The sequence below is a fragment of the Phacochoerus africanus genome, chromosome 1 (genome assembly GCF_016906955.1).
Source record: "Phacochoerus africanus isolate WHEZ1 chromosome 1, ROS_Pafr_v1, whole genome shotgun sequence".
NCBI lineage: Eukaryota > Metazoa > Chordata > Mammalia > Artiodactyla > Suidae > Phacochoerus > Phacochoerus africanus.
This window is the reverse complement of record NC_062544.1, coordinates 221196980-221216803: the sequence shown is the minus strand read 5'-3', so window position 1 is coordinate 221216803 and position 19824 is coordinate 221196980. Positions and strand designations below refer to the sequence as shown.

At 46.1% G+C, this 19824-nt stretch overlaps 1 protein-coding gene and 1 long non-coding RNA gene across 3 annotated transcripts; one reads left to right on the top strand and one right to left on the bottom strand.

The window, feature by feature from the left end:
• On the bottom strand, positions 1 to 19260 carry POPDC2 (popeye domain containing 2). Of its 2 annotated transcripts, none has more exons than XM_047791461.1 (4): positions 18311 to 19259; positions 12479 to 12587; positions 6350 to 6758; positions 1 to 494 (listed from the first exon to the last, which is right to left on the bottom strand). In XM_047791461.1, exons 1-4 carry the CDS (start codon positions 18799 to 18801, stop codon positions 409 to 411), a joined length of 1095 nt encoding a protein of 364 aa, XP_047647417.1. In that variant the 5' UTR covers positions 18802 to 19259; the 3' UTR covers positions 1 to 408. The 2 variants fall into 2 exon arrangements, with proteins under 2 accessions (XP_047647417.1, XP_047647408.1); XM_047791452.1 differs by having other exon boundaries at positions 357 to 494; positions 6209 to 6758; positions 18311 to 19260.
• On the top strand, positions 4437 to 13808 carry LOC125133355 (uncharacterized). Its single transcript, XR_007136435.1, has 2 exons — positions 4437 to 4644; positions 13483 to 13808. It is a non-coding gene; the product is annotated as an uncharacterized LOC125133355 (long non-coding RNA).
• Positions 19261 to 19824: the final 564 nt, after the last annotated feature.

Sequence of the window (19824 nt, the reverse complement as noted above, 5' to 3'; positions counted from 1 at the left end):
GAAAGGAAATGAGTGATTTATTGAGTGCTTACTAGGTGTCATGCTGTGACCTAGGTGCTTTCCTTACGTCAACTCATGGAATCCTCCCATCCTTGGGAGGTGGGTTTTAAAATCCCCACTTTACAGTGATGCTCAGAGAGGCTATGTCACTTGCCAGAGATTCTGCAGTTAGTAAAGGATAGAATCTGTGCTTTTGTACTTTGGGCTGCCTTCTCTGGGAAGCGAGGCTGGTGAACGTGAATTTCTAAAAGTCACTTGGGGACCTTGGTGTGGCTGCAGTGCTGGCATCTTCTGTGTCTGCTCCGACCTGGCCTGTGAGCCTTCCAGTGGGTGAGAAGACGGGTGTGCACACACGTGACCTTCCCGTGAGGATGAACATGCCCAGAAAACAGGATGGTCCATTGCTCCTTAGAGTTCAGGAGTCTGGGTTGGAGCCAAGGGGGCCTGTCCCCTGGACATAGCTTGAGGGTAGCTCTGGAGAGGAGTTCTGGAAACTGTGGAGAGAGAGGAAGGATTTCAGCTCTGTGGCTCTGGACAGCTTGCCTCACATCATAGGGTTCTTTTCAGGTTTTCATTTTTCCCCTACCAGTTCCCAGTGTTTTAACTATACCCAGTGCCTAACGCAATAGGGATACTTGCATCTCTAAATCGTTTCCTTATAAAATATTAGGATGGGTCAGAGTTGAAGTTATGAGTCTAATCCTCTCATTTTATAGGAGGAGAGATTAAGAGCTCAACTTATGTTGCTTCCTATGAAGAATCCATGGAACTTAACTTCCTATCTAACATTATGGAATGAGTTTTTAAAAAATCTGCATAGAAAACTGGTGAATTTTATAAAACCTCTGTCTTTTATTTTTACAATGAGATGGGCAGGTAAACGAAGCCTGTAAAACAGAAGTAGAAGAATAGCCCAGAGGTGGGCGTCTGGCTGCAGGGTGCTGTGATTTCCCAGGGCCCAGAGGGAACTGCTGCTCTAACTTAGCCTGCCACAACACTGAACCTTGGCAGGGAGAGGAGAGTTACCACCTAGAGACCCTGACCCTGAGACCCCAGGCAGCCGTGTTCCATACCACCGTCAAGGGCAAGTCGGCCCCAGGAGGCTTTCTGGTGGTTCTGGGAGAAAGGAGTGTTTGCTGACAGCTACCAAAGCACCTCCTGAGGGAGGGAGCCTGAACCTAATGTGATGGTGATCTGTCTACCCTGGGCAAATAAAAGAAACCAGTGAAGGTCTGGCCATTGCTTCACCTTTTGTTGTCAGAGAGCCTATCCTTGGAAAGCCAGATCAGGGGTAATAAGAGTGGAAATCATGTATCTCAGAGGAGAGAGAGAAAAAGAGATGACTAAATAATTCTACACAGAACAGAATTTGGAAATACCCTATACATTAAATTAGCACTTTACCACTTACAAATTGCCTTTATATACTTTATCTCAATTGTTCCTCACAGCAAACTGGTAAAGTAGACCGAGGCTCCCTGGCTACTTACCAGTAGGTATTAATTATCAATCAGACTATTAGCCCTGCTCTGCAGATGGGAAACTGCTTTTGTTGTTGTTGTCTTTTTAGGTCCACACCCACAGCATATGGAAATTCCTAGGCTAGGGGTCGAATCAGAGCTGTAGCTGCCGGCCTGTCACATCTTCGACCTACACCATAGCTTGTGGCAATGCTGGATCCTTAAGCCACTGAGCCAGGCCAGGGGCTGAACCTGAGTCCTCATGGATCCTAGACAGTTTCTTTACTGCTGAGCCACAACAGGAACTCCGAAGAACTGCTCTTAATGGTGGTGAAGTGGCAGGACTAGAGTTAGATTTTACAATCACAGCATCATGGCATCACGGAGTTGGAAGGCACCTCAATAGCGGTAACCCAAGGCATCCTTCTCTCAGAGCCTGAATCACCTTTAAAATTCTCTGAGATTTCTTCTAGTCCCTGCTTGAACTTCTCCAGTAACGAGTAACCCACTATTCCCTGAGGAAATCAATTATTATTATTATTATTATTATTATTGTTATTTGTCTTTTTAGGGCCTCCCGCAGCACATGGAGATTCCCAGGCTAGGGGTCAAATCGGAGCTGCCACAGCCACAGCAACACAGGATCCTTAACCCAGTGAATGAGGCCAGGAATCGAACCTGCATCCTCATGGATTCTAGTCAGATTTGTTAACCATGAGCCATGACAGGAACTCCAGGAAATAAATCCATTATTAATACTGAGCTGAAATCCTTCTCTTTATAGCTTTCAGCCCTTAGTTCATTTCTGTCCTCAAATCTATACCAAATTAAGGGAAATTGTAATTCCCCGTCTTTTCCAAATTTGAAGATATTACTCTTGTCCATCTCTTGCAGATTAAGCATCTTCCATCCTTTCAAGTGTTACTGGTGATTACTTGTAATGTGATGACCTGGCACAGTGCCTGAAATATACAGTAGATACTTCATAAATGTTTATTGAATTCATTCTCTGGCCTTTGGGACTATGTCTTGGTCCTGGCCTCTTTTCTTGACCACAATCAGTCTCCATGTTGTAATTTGTTTCTCATTTGTTTATTTGAATAATAGAGAAAAACAAAACAATATATAGTCTTTTAAACCACAGAGACTTCAGAACAACTTGAAAACAAGAAAAATTGGCCAAATCTCAGAGAGCTTTCAATTAATTTGTGATAATGGACTCATTATCTGACTCAATGGACCACTTTAGATGCATTCACTGAGCATCTCCTGTAAGACATCAAATGAACACTGCAGAGCGTGCCCATAGAATTAGCTGAAAAGATTCTAGTAAAGGCAGGATGAATGTGAAGTCTAACTGTAAGGCCCTGCATGAATACATTATTCTGCAGTACTACTTTGCCTGTTAAAAGAAGTGCAGCAATTTGTGGCTCAACTCTGGGCACCATCAGACTGAAAAATGTGCTGTCTTCAAAAAAGAGCTCCAGGAGAAGCTCTATTTTTAGCTGGTCTTAAATTGGATTGGTGTGAGGGACAACTTTGGTGTCAGTGTGATGAAGCAGTGTCATTCCCAACAATGCAGAATTCAGCCAGCTTCATTTCTCTTATGTAAGTGCTGTGCTGGCATGAATAGCAATGAGTTTATAATTTTGGTTGCTGAAGAGTCAGGGACTACATAATGAATTGTGCCCCGCTTTATAAAGGAAACGAGAGCACACTGCTACCAATCAGGAGGGACTATGCTTATTCATTACAGTAGGAACCCTAAAAGGAGTTGGATGGCAGATAAGACAAACCAAACATCCCCAAACACAATTCCAGAAAAGGGGCTCTGGGTTAAGTTATCCCATTATCAGAGATGAAATTGAAATCCTTCTGAAATTTGGCCAATTTGATCTTGCTCTCAAGTTGGTCTGAAAACTCTGTGAAAGTAAACAACGTGCTTTTTCCTTTCTCTCTGTTACTCGAACACACATTTAAAAATCTACCTTCAGAGTTCCCACCATGGCACAGTGGGTTAGAAATCCCATTGCAGTGGCTCGGGTTGCTTTGGAGGTATAGGTTCAATACCCAGCCTAGGGCAGCAGGTTAAAAGATTTGGCATTGCCACAGCTGTGGCTCAAGCAGCAGCTGCAGCTCCGATTCAACCCCTGGCCTGGAAACTTCCATATGTTTCAGGTGCGGCCATAGGAAAAACAAAACAAAACAAAACCTACTCTCTTGATACTGCAAAAGCCAGTACTTTAGGAAGTGAGATATAGTAGCAGTTTTCTCCTCTTGAGTTCCAGGAAAGACTGAGTTTGGAAAGAGGCATTTCATGCACTAGAGCTAAGGTTGGAATTCCTGGGAGATGGAGTTGTAACCGTCTGCACTGTCAGCACCTGGTGGATGAGGCCGCTTTACAGGTACAAATGGACAGAACTCCTGGTCAATCGGGACCCACCTCCCAGCAGTGGCGAGGACAGTCCTAAGTCACAAGGGAGATCACAGTGAAATACAGCAGAGAGTTCACGCCCATGCCCTGGGGCTTGTGTCCATGATACTGCCAGCTGAATGGTTCTCTTTCCTCCTCTGAACAGCTCATCCTTTGTCATCTCACACAAACCCAAGAGGGCCTTTAGGGGCCAACTGGGACAACACACTTGCAAGGAGAAAGTAAGGTTCCATGAGGTTGTGTGTTTGCAAAGGGTAGCAGGGTCAGACACAGCAGCCAGGATTTGGGGCTCCCATTTTGGGTCTCTTTCTTGTTTACCATGCTGCCTGCCTCTTGACTCATGGATGAACTGTGTAGCCACCTAGAGGTGGGAATTTTCACACCTTCACTTGAAGTGTTTTTTTTTTTTTCAAAACAGAGGGAGAGATACTGATCTTGGAAGAGTCAGGGTTAAAAACCTGGGGGTACAGGGTGGTTTGAAAGGAAGAGCTAGAGCAAGACAGGATGTGGGCGGTGGCGGGGGGGGGGGGAAGCAACAGAAAAATACACTAACAGTAAAATGGGGGAAGACATGGGGGAAAAAGAAATAGAAATAGAAGAAATAGAAAGGGGGCATTTTTCTTCTTAAGAGCAGCAAACTGAGGCAACCAAGGACTAAGCAGAAGTCAGAATGATGGAAGAAAGAAGAGAAGAAATAGAGCCAGGAAAAGAGAAGGAAACCAGGAAGAACATCTAACACAGAGAGCTGCTGTGAGTTGAGAGTGTTCAAGTGGGTGAGTGTGTGGGACAAAGAGACGGAGCCACCAGACAGAATCCATGTGCACAGGCGGGGGTGGGCAGGTGGGGAAGTGGGGAGTCAGCACAAGAGATGGGGCAACGGGAGAGGGCAACGCAAATGGAGGCAGTCAAGAAAGTCACCTCAGGAGCTCCCATTGTGGCTCAGCAGGTTAAGAACCCAACCACTATCCATGAGGATGCAGGTTTGATCCCTGGCCTCACTCAGTAGGTTAAGGATCCAAGCTGTTGCATAGGTCACAGACACAGCTCAGGTCTGGTGTTGCTGTGTCTGTGGCATAGGCTGGCAGCTGCAGCTCTGTTTCTACCCCTAGCCTGAGAACCTCCATATGCCACAGGTGCGGGCCCTAAAAAGACAAAAAAACAAAAAAACAAAAAACGGAAAGGCAGAAAGTCACATCATGAGCCAGAATGGTTCTAGGGAATCTAGGGACTCTAGTCCCACAGATGATCAGTTCCATATCTATGAAGCCAAATAGCTAACTTCTAATCACACTTCCCTTGCCTCTTTCATCATTTATGTGACTTGCTTTTCAAAATGTACAAACATTCACTCACTTACCTCAAGTGCCCGGGAAACCTTCTTCACTGAACTAGTTTCTTGGCGAAATAGTCGGTGTCTCCCAAAGCTTGATAAATCTCTTAGCCTCCCCTCCCCCACCTTGGAAATGCCTTCCAAATTGGGAACAGTGGGATTTTCCTCAGGAAAAGCCAGGCCTGCACCACGGTTAGGTGGAGTCCTAGAGGAACACACCACAACGCTGTGAGAGCAGCCAGGGGGAACATGAAAGCAGTTCCCCAGAAGGGCTCCACAGGTCTTTCTTGTACACTTTCCTGAGCTGTGAGGGAAATCCTACACCTCGGTCCCATCCAGGTTCACTAACTCCCACAGGTGTGATTTTCCGAGAAAGCTTTCCAGTCATAGTAACATTTAGTCAGAGCAGCATCCAGTCCTCTGCCTGAGCAAATAACACACTCTCCACTGGACCAGAGGACAGCAAGCAGGCACGTTTTTCTCCCAGGGGCCTTAGCCTGCAATCATAAGCCTCTTTGAAATACGTGATTTTTAACAAAGACACCTGCCCAATCCAGGTTAAATAGTGACTGCTTTCCAGAGCTGACTATATGCTAAGAATAATCATTAGGGATTAGAACCATGCCAGCTTTTCAAATGCCCACCACAAATAAAATCCTCTTTAGCTTTAGCTATGGCCTTACTTATTAGTACAACTTTGAAAAAAAAAAAAACAGCAACCCAGCTGCTTGCTCAAGTCTACCAGCCCACTTTCCAAAATGCAATCACACGTAAGGGATGAGTTAAAAACAAAACCAAACCAAAACAAATCCCTCATGCCTTGCATGCCCCTGGGGTGAGTTGCTATTTGCAGGGCTGGGTTAATGTCACTTTCTAGGAGTCCTCTGAGAGGACAGGCTGCATGAAACAATTTTTTGCCCTTACAAAGCAAGGGAAGGCCAGTGGTTGACAGGAAGGCGTGGAAGCTGCTTTCTGAGTACTTACACAGGATCCTGAGCCGGTGGCTGTGCCCATGTTAGTTCTCCCCTCACCTCATGTACTCCCCATCACTCTTATAATCCATGAACGATTCTGATCCCGACACCTCCTCAAAATCCTCCAGCACCAGACTGGTGGAGTCCTCACCCAGGATGCCGCTGTCAGGCCTGGACATCCTAACCCAGGGAGAAGGTGCAGGAGGGTTGGTGGCTGCTGGATGGGGGGACACAGGGGGTGTTTGCTGGACAGATGTGGACAGCGCCTGAGGAGAGGACATGGCTGGCTCGCAGACGTCCTCTTCATCCTTCTCCGACTCTGGTCTTGTATCTGAGGCAGCAGGACCCAGAACATGGTAGAGGCTGGGCAGGCGGATGTCGAAGCGCAGCCCAAACTTGGCAAAGAGCTTGTCATTGAGAGCATAGAGCTTCTCCGAGATGTCATAACCCAGCAGGATGGAGAAGAGACGAGAGATGTATCGCTCTTTGGCCAGAAGAAGGTGGAGACTTTTCCGGGGCCAGGAAATGTAGCTACATTCGGTCTCTGCTGTCAAAGTGACCTGAGAGGGGTCAGGGAGTGAAGGTTGAAGCTAGAAAATGTGCCCATGCTTAGCACAGAGAAATATCCAATTACTTGGCAAATAGCTGCAATTTTATTGAAATGTTGTGGAAATGCCTCTCCATGGCCTTGCCTGGAAGAGGTACAGTGAATGACTTTTGTGGTATGCACTAATCGTTGGGGTGGTGGGGTGGGAGGTCTTGTCAGGAGCCCTGAGATCAGCCATTCACTTATTGGGCTCTCACCCCCTGGAGCCCCCTCAGCTCCCAAACTCTACGTCTCAAGGCTGATCCCACTCATGGCTGCTGAAAGTTCTGGGCCCGTTGTGATTTTAAGAGAGAGAAGGGGCCTCCTAGTGCTCAGAAAAGTCAGAATGCCAATGACAGTTTGTTTTAAGGGTAAAAAGAGATAATATCTTGGAGTAGGAACACAAAACAGAGCTGGAAAGAATCTCCATGAGAGAGAAGCCTCTGATCTGGCATGCCCAGCTGTATCAAGTAGACAGAATACTGGCCTGGGGTTCAGGCCAATGAACTGCTCTTGGGCACTACAAGTAACCAAACAGATCCCACAACTAAACTCAAAAAAAGGGCGCAGAGAAAGAGGAACTCTTAAGAACACAAAGCCAAAGGGTACCCCAATCTCCATTTATTTAGACTTCTAGGAATTTCTGGACATTCACTATGTACCCATGATGCAAAGCTAAATTGCACTTGCAGGGTCAATAGTGTGTGCCCAGCACACAGTAGGTGCTTGATGAACCCTTGATAAAACAATGGTGAGTGGTAAAGCTAGAGTTCAAATGAAAACAAGCTTAGGATAGTAAAGGAAAAGGGTATAGAATCACACAATCTGTAATACTCTGATTAGCTGTAATACTTTAAAAATGAGCAGGTGGGCAGAACATGATGATTTTTCACAGTGGAAAGAGGAGGAGGAGGAAGACAGCAGCTAACATTTACTGGAGGTGACTGTGTGCCAGGCATTGCGTGAAATCCTTTTTGCAGATTACCTCATTAAATGTAGGGTTGGCTTTCCAAACATTTTTTATGAGAGTTGGTATATAATCCTTTTATTTCATTGCCTCCTGATCTCCCCCTTGATCCTGTCCTCTCCCTCTGCAGTACCCTCTTCCATTCCCTTCATGTCCTCTTCTCTGCTCCTCTCCATGCCTCTTAATCATCAGCACTGAAGTCGGGGCCCCAAATTACCTCATCAAGACCAGAAGTTCCAGCTTTACTTCTCTACTATCTGTGTGACATCAGACAAATTGCTTAATCCCTCCAAGCTTGTTGCCTCATGAGAAAGAATTCTGAAAATGGTATTCAAAATCCATCCAGTGTGCACGGTTCAGCAAGTAGCTGTCACATTGGCCAGAACCCATACTTTGGATGTACTTACTACCAATTCCCACACAAGAAACCAGAGTAAGAGTTAACCTGACACAAACAACATTCTCAAAACACAAAGACCATGGTCATTCATGTGAACATGCTGTTACTTCCTCCATCTTAAAATAAATCAAAAAAATTTAAATGAAAATCCTCTTTCTTCACTTCACTTCCTTGGCTAGCTATCACTCCATTGACTTGTTCTTTTTAGCAAAACTCCATGAAAAAAAACTGTCTATACTTGCTGGTACCAATTCCTCTCTTTGAACTCTCTCTTCAATGGGCAAATCTTTGTCTCAGTGGTCCACAAACTCTTCCTGGCACAGTCACCAAGGACCTCTATGTTGCTGAGTGTGGCAGTTAGTTTTCATGGTGTTTGATCCCTCTTTTTTGATACACTTTACTGGGTTCCCAGGATACCATACTCCTGATTGGTCTCTTTCAGGTTCCTTTGCTGCTTCCTCTTTTCCCCTCAAACTTCTAAACATTCGAGTATCCCAGGGTTGGTAGGTTATTGAACACACTCTGTCCATACTCACTTACTTGGTAGTTCTTGTCCAAGCCAGTGGCTTTAAGTATCACCTGTATACCAACAACTTCCAAATTTATGTCTCAAGCTCAGACCTTGTTCCATAATTCCAGACTCATATATGCAATGGCCTACACAACATCTCCATTTAAATATCCATAGATGACACACACCTAACACATCCCAAACAAGACCTCCTCTCTTCTCCCCAAGCCAACACTATCTGCAGCCTTCCTTATCTCAGTGGGCCACTTGCTGGCCAGTTGGGTTTTTCTTGATCCTCTTTCTCTCATGTACAACATCCAATGCACTAAGAAATCCTTTTGGCTGTATCTAGAAAATATATGATCTGGCTCTACATGATATGCCTCCTCATCACCTCTCTGACTTCCTCACGTGCTATTCTCTCCCCTCCTTCTCTCTGTTCCAGTCACATTGGCCTCCATCCTGTACTTCAATCATGCTAGTCCCTCCTACCACGCAGTTTTTGCGCTGGCTCTGTCCTCATCCAATATTGCCTTCCCCATTCTCAGAGCTCACACTGTCAACCCCCTCAAGCCTTTGCTGGAATGTCAGTTGTTCAACAGACTTCCATGACCATCCCATTTAAAACTGCAACTACAGTTGACCTTTGAGCAACACAGGTTTGAACTGTGTGGGTCTAACTTAAGCGGGGAGACTTTTTTTTTTTCAATAGTAAATACTAGGAGTTCCCATCATGGCGCAGTGGAAATGAACCCGACTAGGAACCATGAGACTTCGGGTTTGATCCCTGGCCTTGCTCAATGGGTTAGGGATCCAGCATTTCTGTGAGCTGTGGCGTGGGTCTAGCGTTGCTGTGGTTGTGGCGTAGGCCAGCAGCTGTATCACTGATTCGATCCCTAGCCTGGGAACCTCCATGTGCCATGGGTGCAGCCCTAAAAAGCAAAAAAAAAAAAAAAAAAAGAAGTAAATACTAAAGTACTATGCAATCAACTGGTTGGTTGAATCTGAGGATGCAGACCCCAGGTACAGGGGAACCATATATATGGAGGTTGAACTATAAATTATACACAGATTTCCTACTGTGGGAAGGGTGGCACTCCCATCTCCTGTGTTTTATCTCTCCCTTACACTCCTCTATTTTTTTTTTTACTAGAAGTTATTATCTTTTAACATATTACATACCTTACTTATTCATTATGTCTATGGCTTATTTTTTGTCTCCTCTGCTAGTAGGTAAATTGCATGAAGGCAGGGACCTTCATCTGTTCTGTTCACTGATATATTCCAAGCACTTTTAACAGTGCCCAGGGTACACTAAATGCTCAATATCACTAAAGTGAATGAATGAATCAGGGGACGACTACCAATCTTTTATGTTGCAAAACAATCTGATATCGTTTTCTCATGTACCATATTAAATCCTTCTCGTGTCCCAAATTAAAGGTCTCCAGAAAAACTATGGATTGACTGTTTCCCACATATACTTGCACATGTCTGTAATAAAGTTCTGACAAGGTTTTTCTTTAATTCTCACCTTCAAAATTGGTTGAATGGATTAAATGAGATGACATGTGTAAAGAGGCCTTGGGTCCAGTGAAATGACATGGATTGGAGGAATAACCACGATTTCTGTGTGGTCCCTCCCAGGCTATGTTCTTGGTGATTGATGAGAGGGCCACAGTGCTTATTCTTATTTAAAAAAATTTTTTTTTTCGTCTTTTTATGGCTGCACCTGCGACATATGGAAGTTCCCAGGCTAGGGGTCAAATCACAGCTGAAGCTGCCGGCCTACAACAACAGCCACAGCTATGCCAAACCAAGCTGCATCTGCGACCTACATCACAGCTCACAGTAATGCCCACTGAGCAAGGCTGGGGATCCAACACACATCCTCAGGCATACTACTTGTTTTGTTGCTACTGAGCCGCAAAGTGAATTCCACATATTCTTATTTATTGAGAGGTGTGATGGCATGTTGATTCACTTGTGGTAAACTCAGTAAGAACTATGATTCAGGCAGTCACTGTGGATTGCCCTATTAGTCAACAAAGACTGTGCAACTGCAAAAGGCAAGAACAAGATGAACTACAACCTGAGACAGCACTTGACATTTGCAAAGAGGAAATGGGACTTGACAGAGTCAAGAGCAAACGTGTGGATCTCATTGCTCCCAAAGGAGGCTCTCCTAAAAATACAAATGGGAGGAATATGCTGGTCCCTACATGCAGGCTGAGAGGCCATCTGGGGTCACAGCCCTTCCTTCAAGCATAACTTAGGGGAGGACACCAGCTTATCCACCACCTGTTCCTCAGTGTCAGTGTCAGAAACAGCCTGGTTCGGTTGGCTTGGGACCTGACTCAGCCCTCCTGAAGGTTCTTGTGGCCCTGGGGGAATTCTCAAAGGGGACTGCTGGGCTGCTTGGAGAGGATGGGACTGTGTATGGGGGGGGGGGGCGGGGACATGTTCAGAGGGAGTCCGCAGCTGGTGGTCTAGGCGGTGGGATCAGGATTGCCTCTCAGGCTCTGTCCTCAGAGCCAAGAGTCAGGGTGGGGCGGAAGCAGGCCCAGCCAAGTATCACTGCCTGGCATGTGCCTATTCTGGTGTTGGCTTGTATGCTTGCCTGAGGGACTCCCTGGTAGAACTGGTAGGAGACATAGGGAACCCAGTACTGGCAAACTACATGGACAGGGAAGTCCCTATAATGGTGTGTGTGTGTAAACTCCAATCCCCTGGTAACCTTCCCATTTTAAAAAAAGGATAGAAATAGTGGAACCAGGCAACTTGGCTTTACCACTTTCTAGATGACCAAGTTGGGCAAATTACTTGAGGTTTCTTAGCCTTAGTTTCCTCATCTGTTCAACAGGTTAATAACAATAACCAACCCAGAGGGTTGTTGTGAGAATCAATAAAGCAATAAAATAGGTAATGCTGGCCACATGCTAGCCATTCAGCCAGTGAGAACCACAAAGAAGTTAGCTGAAATCTGAAGGACTGGCAGAGAAGAAAGGAGGGCTCGAGCAGCCAGGCCCTGACCTTGAAGCCTGTATGTGATGCCTTCTGGAGCCCTCTAAGACACAGATACTGCCCACTGCAAAGCCAGGTGACCGAACCTTTACTGAACACCTACTACTGAGCTCATGGTACTGCCCTTTGGAGCCTGGGGATGGAGAGGAGAAGCCCAGATTTCTACCTCAAGGAGTTTGCTAAGGCAAAGTCAGAGAGGAAACCCACTCGTTAGAACAGAGTGATGTATGCGCAGCCAGCATAGTAAAAGGAATAGAAAAGGCACGCGGGCAGTGTGTGGGGGTGGAAGCTGGTAAGGTCAGTCTGGGCAGGCCTCAGAGGAAGTGAGATGCCATAGCCTCCTCTAGATGAGGGAAGTACATTTCAGATAGAAGCGCTGGTAAGACGCCAAGGCATGGCCGTTGCAAAACCATGTGGTATATTTAGAGAAGTACTAGTAGTTTGGCACAGCTGGTGAGAACAGAGAGTGTGAGGAAGGAAGGGGCTGGAGATGTGGCTAAATGTCACTAATGGTCTTAAGTTACTCTCTAAGGAGTGTGGGTCTTTAATCATGTGGTCCATGGGGTCTTCTGGAAGAAGTCTAGGCACAGGAGTGACATGGCCCTCTTTCAGGAGTCAGCACCTCCCTCCCCTGCCCCCTCCCCTGCCAGGCGCTCTTTCCACAGGAGAGTGCTCCCACCCTGAGCATCATATTAGCAGAGGTTAAAAGGCCAGATGTAAAAGGGGGAGGAGGGCTACAGCTGGGTTGCAGCAGGTTAGGCTAGGCAGTCATGCCATGAGGATCCCTATTACCTGGAAGACACCCTCTTCAGAGGGGTGCAGCGATTCCCACTCAGGAGAGTCCATGAACTGGTAAGGAAAGATGTAGTGGAGAAACTGCCCATCCTGGCTCACACGAACCCTGGCAAAGGGAGAGAAGAGACCGTGTGGGAAAAGGGCTGCACAAATCCTCTCTGCCTGTTCAAAAATGGAAAATGATTCCTCTTTTCCCCAGAAAACGCAAGGTCTCAGCTTCATCTTCTCTTCTAAAGTAAGTTATACCAGGGGAGTTCCTGTTGTGTCTCACTGGGTTGAGAACCCAACTAGGATCCACAAAGACTTGGGTTTGATCCCTGGCCCTGCTCAGTGGGTTAAGGATCAAGCATTGCCATGAGCTGTGGTGTAGGTCACAGATACAACTCAGATCCAGCGTTGCTATGGCTGTAGTGTAGGCTGGTAGCTGCAGTTTGACTGACCCCTAGCCTGGGAACCTCCATATGCCACGGGTATGGCCCTAAAAAGACAAATATGTGTGTGTGTGTGTGTGTGTGTGTGTGTGTGTGTGTGTGTGTGTGTAGAAGATGTCTTTATCAGGCAAAGGGAGAAGAAAAAAAATGATCTCTAAGGTATATTCTGTGCATTTGGAAGGAGCTTTATTGGCTAAGTAAGTACACATGAGCACTTTCCGTGTTCCTGGAAGTCTTGGAAATCAGAGATGATCTGATCCTTGCCTTTAATGATTTCACAATTTAGTGGAAGTCACAGGCACGTAAATGACTGGCCATAAATCAACCTATGCTATTGTGGGACAGAAGACTAGAGGAGTGGGAGAGGTTCATTCTCTCCTAGTGGCAGACTTCCCCAAGATGATATTTGAGCTGAGTTTTGAAGGATGAATAGGATATTGAGAAGCAGATCAGGATGGGGATGAATGGAGAGCTGGGAAATCCAGTATGGACTTCTGTTTTCCATTATCTGCTTTTTCCTTTCCTCCATAGTACTATAATTTTAAAAAGTTTTTTTTTTTCTTTTTTCAGCTGCACATTCCCGGGCCTACACCATAGCTGCAGCAACACTGGGTCTTTAACCTATTGCACCGGCAAAGCCACAGAGTCAAGTTGGATCATTAACCCACTCTGCCACTGCAGGAACTACCATAGTACTGGAATTTTAGCTGGGCTCATGGCTGCCTGACTAGACTGCGTGTCCCGACCTCCCTTGCAGCTAAGTAGAGCCATGTCATTACATTTTGGCCAGGAGGATATTAGCACTCCACATCTTGCTCCTAGCGAATGCCTGGATACATGTATGTGTGTGCAAATTACCAAAGGACCACCACCAATTAATAAACTGTTGCATGTTATCTGCCAACCTAAAGATAGAAGACAGAAGGGGATGTGGGTCTCAAACCAAGCCAAGGATATGGTGACAACCCCTATTCTCTGACAGCAGAAAGGCACTTGTTCCTACAAGGCCTGCTAATATGTGTGGGTAGCCAGTGGGGTACAGAAGAAAATGAAGTGCTGTGCTCTCCTCCCTCACAGTGTTCACATACTCTGCCCCCTCCAGCTGTCCCATTCTCTACCTTCTCCTCAGGCCTCAGCTTGAACATTCCTTCCTTCCTCCAGGATCTTGTCTGACCTTCCCTAGAAAAGAGAGTTAGGTCCAGGAGTTCCCACTGTGGGGCAGTGGGTTAAGAATCTGACTGCAGCTCAGGTCACTGCGGAGGCACAGGTTCGATCCCTGGCCCAGCACAGTGGGTTAAAGGATTCAGCCTTGCCACAACTGCAGTAGGTCACAGCTGTGGCTCAAATTAAATCCCTAGTCCACGATCTTCTGTATGCTGCAGGTGTGGCCATAAAAAAAAATTAGGTCCACCAGTTACATGCTCTCATTGCACTTTGCCTTTCTCCTTGGAAATATTATGTCTATCATTCACCATTTTATCCAAAATGAATTAGTAACTCTCTTGATAGACTACATGTTCCATGAGCACAAGGACAATATTTTTCATATTTTAACACAACATCCCTAGTCCCTAGCACTCTTAATATTTTTTGGAGAGGGAGAGGGAAGAGAGGGAGGAAAGAAGGAAGGAAGGAAGAAAGGAAGAAGGAAAGAACGATCAAACAAATGAACTCACTGTGTCAGCATAAAGGGGACCAAAACCTCAAGGAAAAGCTTCTCTAACAAAGGAGGAAAGACGACAGGAGACAATGAGGCTGCTGCTGCACTCATCAGATCACCTCCTGAGGAAAGGAAAATCTGGCCACCTGAGCAAGCCACTGAGGAGGGACAATAGTTTAGAGAGTGAGTAACATCTACTGAGCCTTCAAGGTTCCCTGAAGCCATTCACGTTGTATACTATAGCCTTTATCATTTGAGTCTCCTCTTCCTTTCTGATCTCCTGGACAATAGGCAATTTCCTCCTATGTGAATAGCTTGGACAGTTAGTTGCCTCTTCAGGGAGCTGTGCATATGGGAATTCATGCTTGGGATTTTATGAGAGAAAATCTCCAACAGTAAGCACAGCCTAACAGGGTGATGAACTTTGAGGAAGTCACGTTGACTTTCTGAATCTTGAAAGGGACTGATTGCCTTTATGAAAATAAAACAAAAAGGATGTCTGAGGTTTTAGCAAAGGAATCCAGATAAGGGTCTGCACGTGAGCTGGGGAGGTCTCTATAAGACACCTCACTTCCTGGCGAGGAGTTCTGCTGCTTCGAGGTGTTTGGTGACTCACCAGCCACAGGTACAAGGATCCTACTTGAAAGCTGGAGCTTGGTCATAGACTAGAAACCTCTTCCCCCAGCTCCAACTTAGCAAGTTTGCTTTTACAAAAGAGAACCATATTAATTTGTAGATAGGTTTGTATGAAAATGCTCCCGGGCTAACCAAGTGAAGGAAATCTTCCTCTGAGCTTTCTGATTGCAATATCAATGAAAAGAATCGGAGTTCCTGTCGTGGCTCAGTGGTTAACAAATCCGACTAGGAACCATGAGGTTGTGTGTTCAATCCCTGGCCTTGCTCAGTGGGTTAAGGATATGGCATTGCCGTGATTTGTGGTGTAGGTCAAAGATGCGGCTCGGATCCTGTGTTGCTGTGGCTGTGGTGTAAGCCGGCAGCTACAGCTCTGATTAGACCCCTAGCCTGGGAACCTCCATATGGCATGAGTGCGGCCCTAGAAAAGATGAAAAGACAAAAAAAGAGAGAGAGAGAGAGAGTGAGAGAAGAATCAAGCAATTAGATCTAATTCCATAAACTTGCTTTTGTAAAATGTTCTCATGAGCATATATGGTAGAATGAGTAAATAAAGACCTGGCTTATCCAAAGGGGAGGTAAATGAGATGCTATGATAAAAAGCTAGATTGTTGCTTATTGTTCAGAATGCTCTCATGTCTTTTTCTGTAGTTTCCCTCTTTTGTGAAGGCTTACTAAAGTATACCATCATCAAAATTTTTAATATGCGCCCCGTCTGTACTTCATTTATAACTCATTTCAATAGAGAATATGAGTAGAATCTCAGGTATCTAATATGTTATAAAATCATAAAACCAAAAAGTATACTTGAGGACTGCCGGTCAAATATCTTCTCTAATTTAGTATCTCTCGGAGTTCCCGTTGTGGCTCAGTGGTTAATGAATCCGACTAGGAACCATGAGGTTGCGGGTTCGGTCCCTGCCCTTGCTCAGTGGGTTAAGGATCCGGCGTTGCCGTGAAGTGTAGTGTAGGTCGCAGATGCGGCTCAGATCCCGCAAGTTGCTGTGGCTCTGGCGTAGGCTCCAATTCGACCCCTAACCTGGGAACCTCCATATGCCGCGGGAGCGGCCCAAGAAATAGCAAAAAAAGACAAAAAAAAATTTAGTATCTCTCTAAAACATCCCTGAGCAAATCTTCAAAGCTCTTCTTTCGGTGACAATAAACTCACTACCTTGTATTCTGTGGTATATTTCTGGACAAAAATTAATTTTTGACTGGGGTTTTTGAAGCAAGGTATACTAGGAAAAGCCACAGTGAGAAGGCAAGCTCCCCTCTCCTCTTCACAGGGATGTGGTCTTCTACAAGTTCATGGTAAATCCATCATATAAAAGATAGCCGAACCATTAAACAATCATGATGTTCTTCCATAAATGAGCACCATACAGTGCAGTGGGAGTTTCTCCCCTACATCTCAATTCCCTCCTTTGAACAGAGGAGCAAACATTATGGATCTCATGAATAAGCATGTTTCCTAAACTGTCTTTAAGCATAGAGCTGTAGGTGACAAACATTTTGGCAGTACTCAATCTATTTGTATTTACACATGTACTTCTTTACAAAAAAACGCATTTTGGGGGAGTTCGCACAGTGGCTCAGCGGTAACAAATCTGACTAGTATCCATGAGGACTCGGGTTTGATCCCTGGCCTTGCTCAGTGATTTAAGGATCTGGCATTGCCGTGAGCTGTGGTGTAGATCACAGATGCAGCTTGGATCTGGCATTGCTGTGGCTGTAGTGTAGGCCGGCAGCTAGAGCTCCAATATGACCCCTACCCGGGGAACTTCCATATGCTGCAGGTGCGGCCCTAAAAACAGCTTAAAAAAAAAAAGTATTTTTTAACACTTCAATTCAGTCATAAATGAAATTAAAGGTCTCCCCACAAAAACTCATAGTTCATTCAATCCAGGATCTTCAGAGTCCAAATAAAATAAAAACATGTGTCCATCACACATTTGAGTCTATACATTAATTCATAAACTCACACTGTTACTAGTAGTCGATTTAGTACTATCATCACCAATGCCAATTTTTTTTTCCCACTGTGTGACTGGCAGTTTTATCTAGTTTCTATTTTTTTTTCCCTTGAGCCTTCTGATTACTTTCTTACCCTTCGACTACATTCTCCTGGTTTCAAGAAAGCAGGACAGAGGAAACTAAGGACAAAGCTTTTGAAATACTCCATTTGCTTTCCACAGAGCCAGCGCTAGTATACCAGGTAAGATGCTTGTGCTTTGATGCTAAGCTCCACGTACAAGTCCCAATAGGGTGATATTATTTAAAAAATTCATAATCGCCTACCAAATGTACAGCAAGAGCCTCGAGGTGTTTTTTTCGGAAGAGATCAGCCAATGGCCAACACCCACTTGCAGGCTGACCAGGCATGCACTCATCCTGATGAAAACCATTTCTGCTAATGCATGACTGTCAGCCTCCTTAAAAGGTGTCAGCCAGGTGTCTCCACCCTGTGTTCAAGGAGACACATGTGGGCATTACTACTCATCCCTCACTGTCTGGCCCTCAAATTTACAGTGCTTGATGCCTTGGTCTGTAAGAATATCAATAGAACAATTGGGAATGGAAAAATGGACAAGAGCTATTCCTGCTCCATGGCTTTACCATAGAGTCTGTATAGTATATTCCCCAATATCCTTGATGCCCTGGGGTTACAGGAAACCTCCTCTATTTTGGTACTGTTCCCTGCACATAGTTGGCATTTAGCAAATGCTGAATGCATGTAGAGGAACAAATTAATCTTACTGAAACATATGGTTTTCTAAAGTTTACAGAGATATTGCTGTAATTTAGGCATGACGCAGTGGTGTGTGTGTGTGTGTGTGTGTGTGTGGGGTCACTTCAGATCCAGGCTCAAGAAACACCCCACTCCTCCCAGCAGCAAGTGCACACGCAATCCTTTCTGCCAACTAAGATGCCCCATGAGGTACTTTTCTCATGGAAAATGCTAAGAAAGGGGAAGCAAGCACATGCTATTTTGGTTAGTTTGACTTGCCACATCCTTCCTCAGTGGACGGGGACATGACATGGAAAGGGACGCATTAGGAAATGGGAAGCATGGGCATGAGGAAGAAGCACTGGACAGTGACTTACCGGCCAGAGAGCAGCAGGGACAGACGGTCGATGGGTGTCTCACCCTCCACAGCGTAGGTCTGCTCCGTGGCCAGAGTGGAGACCTGCTCCTGACAGCAGCGAACCATCTCCTTGTAGGCATGCAGAGGCACCTGGAGAGGCAGGCACAGTGTCTTGTAGAGGAGCTCGAACTCCTCAGGGAGGCTGTCCTCACGCAGGCGGTACACCAGATGTGCCAGCTGGAGCACGCAGGCCATCGCCAGCAGGACGCTCCAGAGGACGATGTCCAGGCCACAGGCGTCGAACCAGCCCCACAGCACACAGCACAGGTAGCCCGTGCCCAGGAAGCCAAAGAGGTAGAAGCACCCATACATCCCGCTGCCCCCCATGAAGCCCAGGAGCAAGAAGCAGTTGGCCAGGTGGTAGACAGCCCCTTGCAGATCCTGCCTCCAGCCGACACACGGCAGCCCACGCCAGAGGAGCTGGCCCACCACGCTGCTGTTGCTGCTCATCTTCGGGGCACCTCGAAGGCTCTAAGCCTGTGCCCACATGCGAAATTCAGGAAATGGTTTAACCTGTCCTCTGGATGCCTTCTCACCTTCAGCTACACCCCACCAACTCAACTTTTCCTGGGAGGAATGCTTCCGGTGGCTTCAGGAATGAATGGCAGAACATAGTACACTTCCTGGAGAACTGAAAGCCTTTCTTTCCTCCGTCTGGCCCTCAGCAAGTCTCTCCCGCAGAGCTCCGGGGAGCTTCCTCTGCTCCAGTTTTCTTAGGACGGTCTCTTCACATTTGGCTCTTGGCAGGAAACCCAAACTGTCCCGAGGAAACAATATGACTGTGGGACTGAGAGCTTCAGCAGTGAGGGATAATCAAGCAGCCACGTCCTGCTCTCTGTTGTCCCCAAACAGAATGAGGAGAGCCCAGCACGGGAGGCACATTTGTGCTCCATTTGGAATGCGTCTCTCTTGGCACCGGAAGAAAGGGTGACCCCAGACAGATACCATGTTTGGAATTGGAATCCAAGAGGTACTGGCAGTGAGAAAAAACAGGCCAGGCACACAGGCAGGCTGGCAGAGCGCTTAGCATACCTCCCCAGAGGACAAGATAAGACCTGGGGCCAGAGAGGGGGGCAGGGGGGATGGCATCATAGAGGGGTTTGGAGGAGTGGTGAAGGGGGGAGGGTGGGGGTGGAGTGGGGAGCCTGAGGGTGGACAAAGAAAAGTGAGTACAGAATTTACTGCCACATCTCAGGCATAACACTGTCCAGAGACCCCTGCGGGGAGGGCCAGGGGCTCTCCTGAGGCAGAAGGACACATCAAGGTAGGAAAGTATGGGACTATTATCAGAAAAAATCCTAACAGTGAGAACTGGAAAACCCCTTGAAGACCTCTATTAAGTCATATTGGAAATATCCGTAGGCATTTATTTGACATCCATTGAACAAAAAATAGGTGTGCAAAGCAGCCTTTTGAATTCTGACCTTCTCCTGCATGTATCTGGATCTAGTAATAGTTAATACAATGTTAATA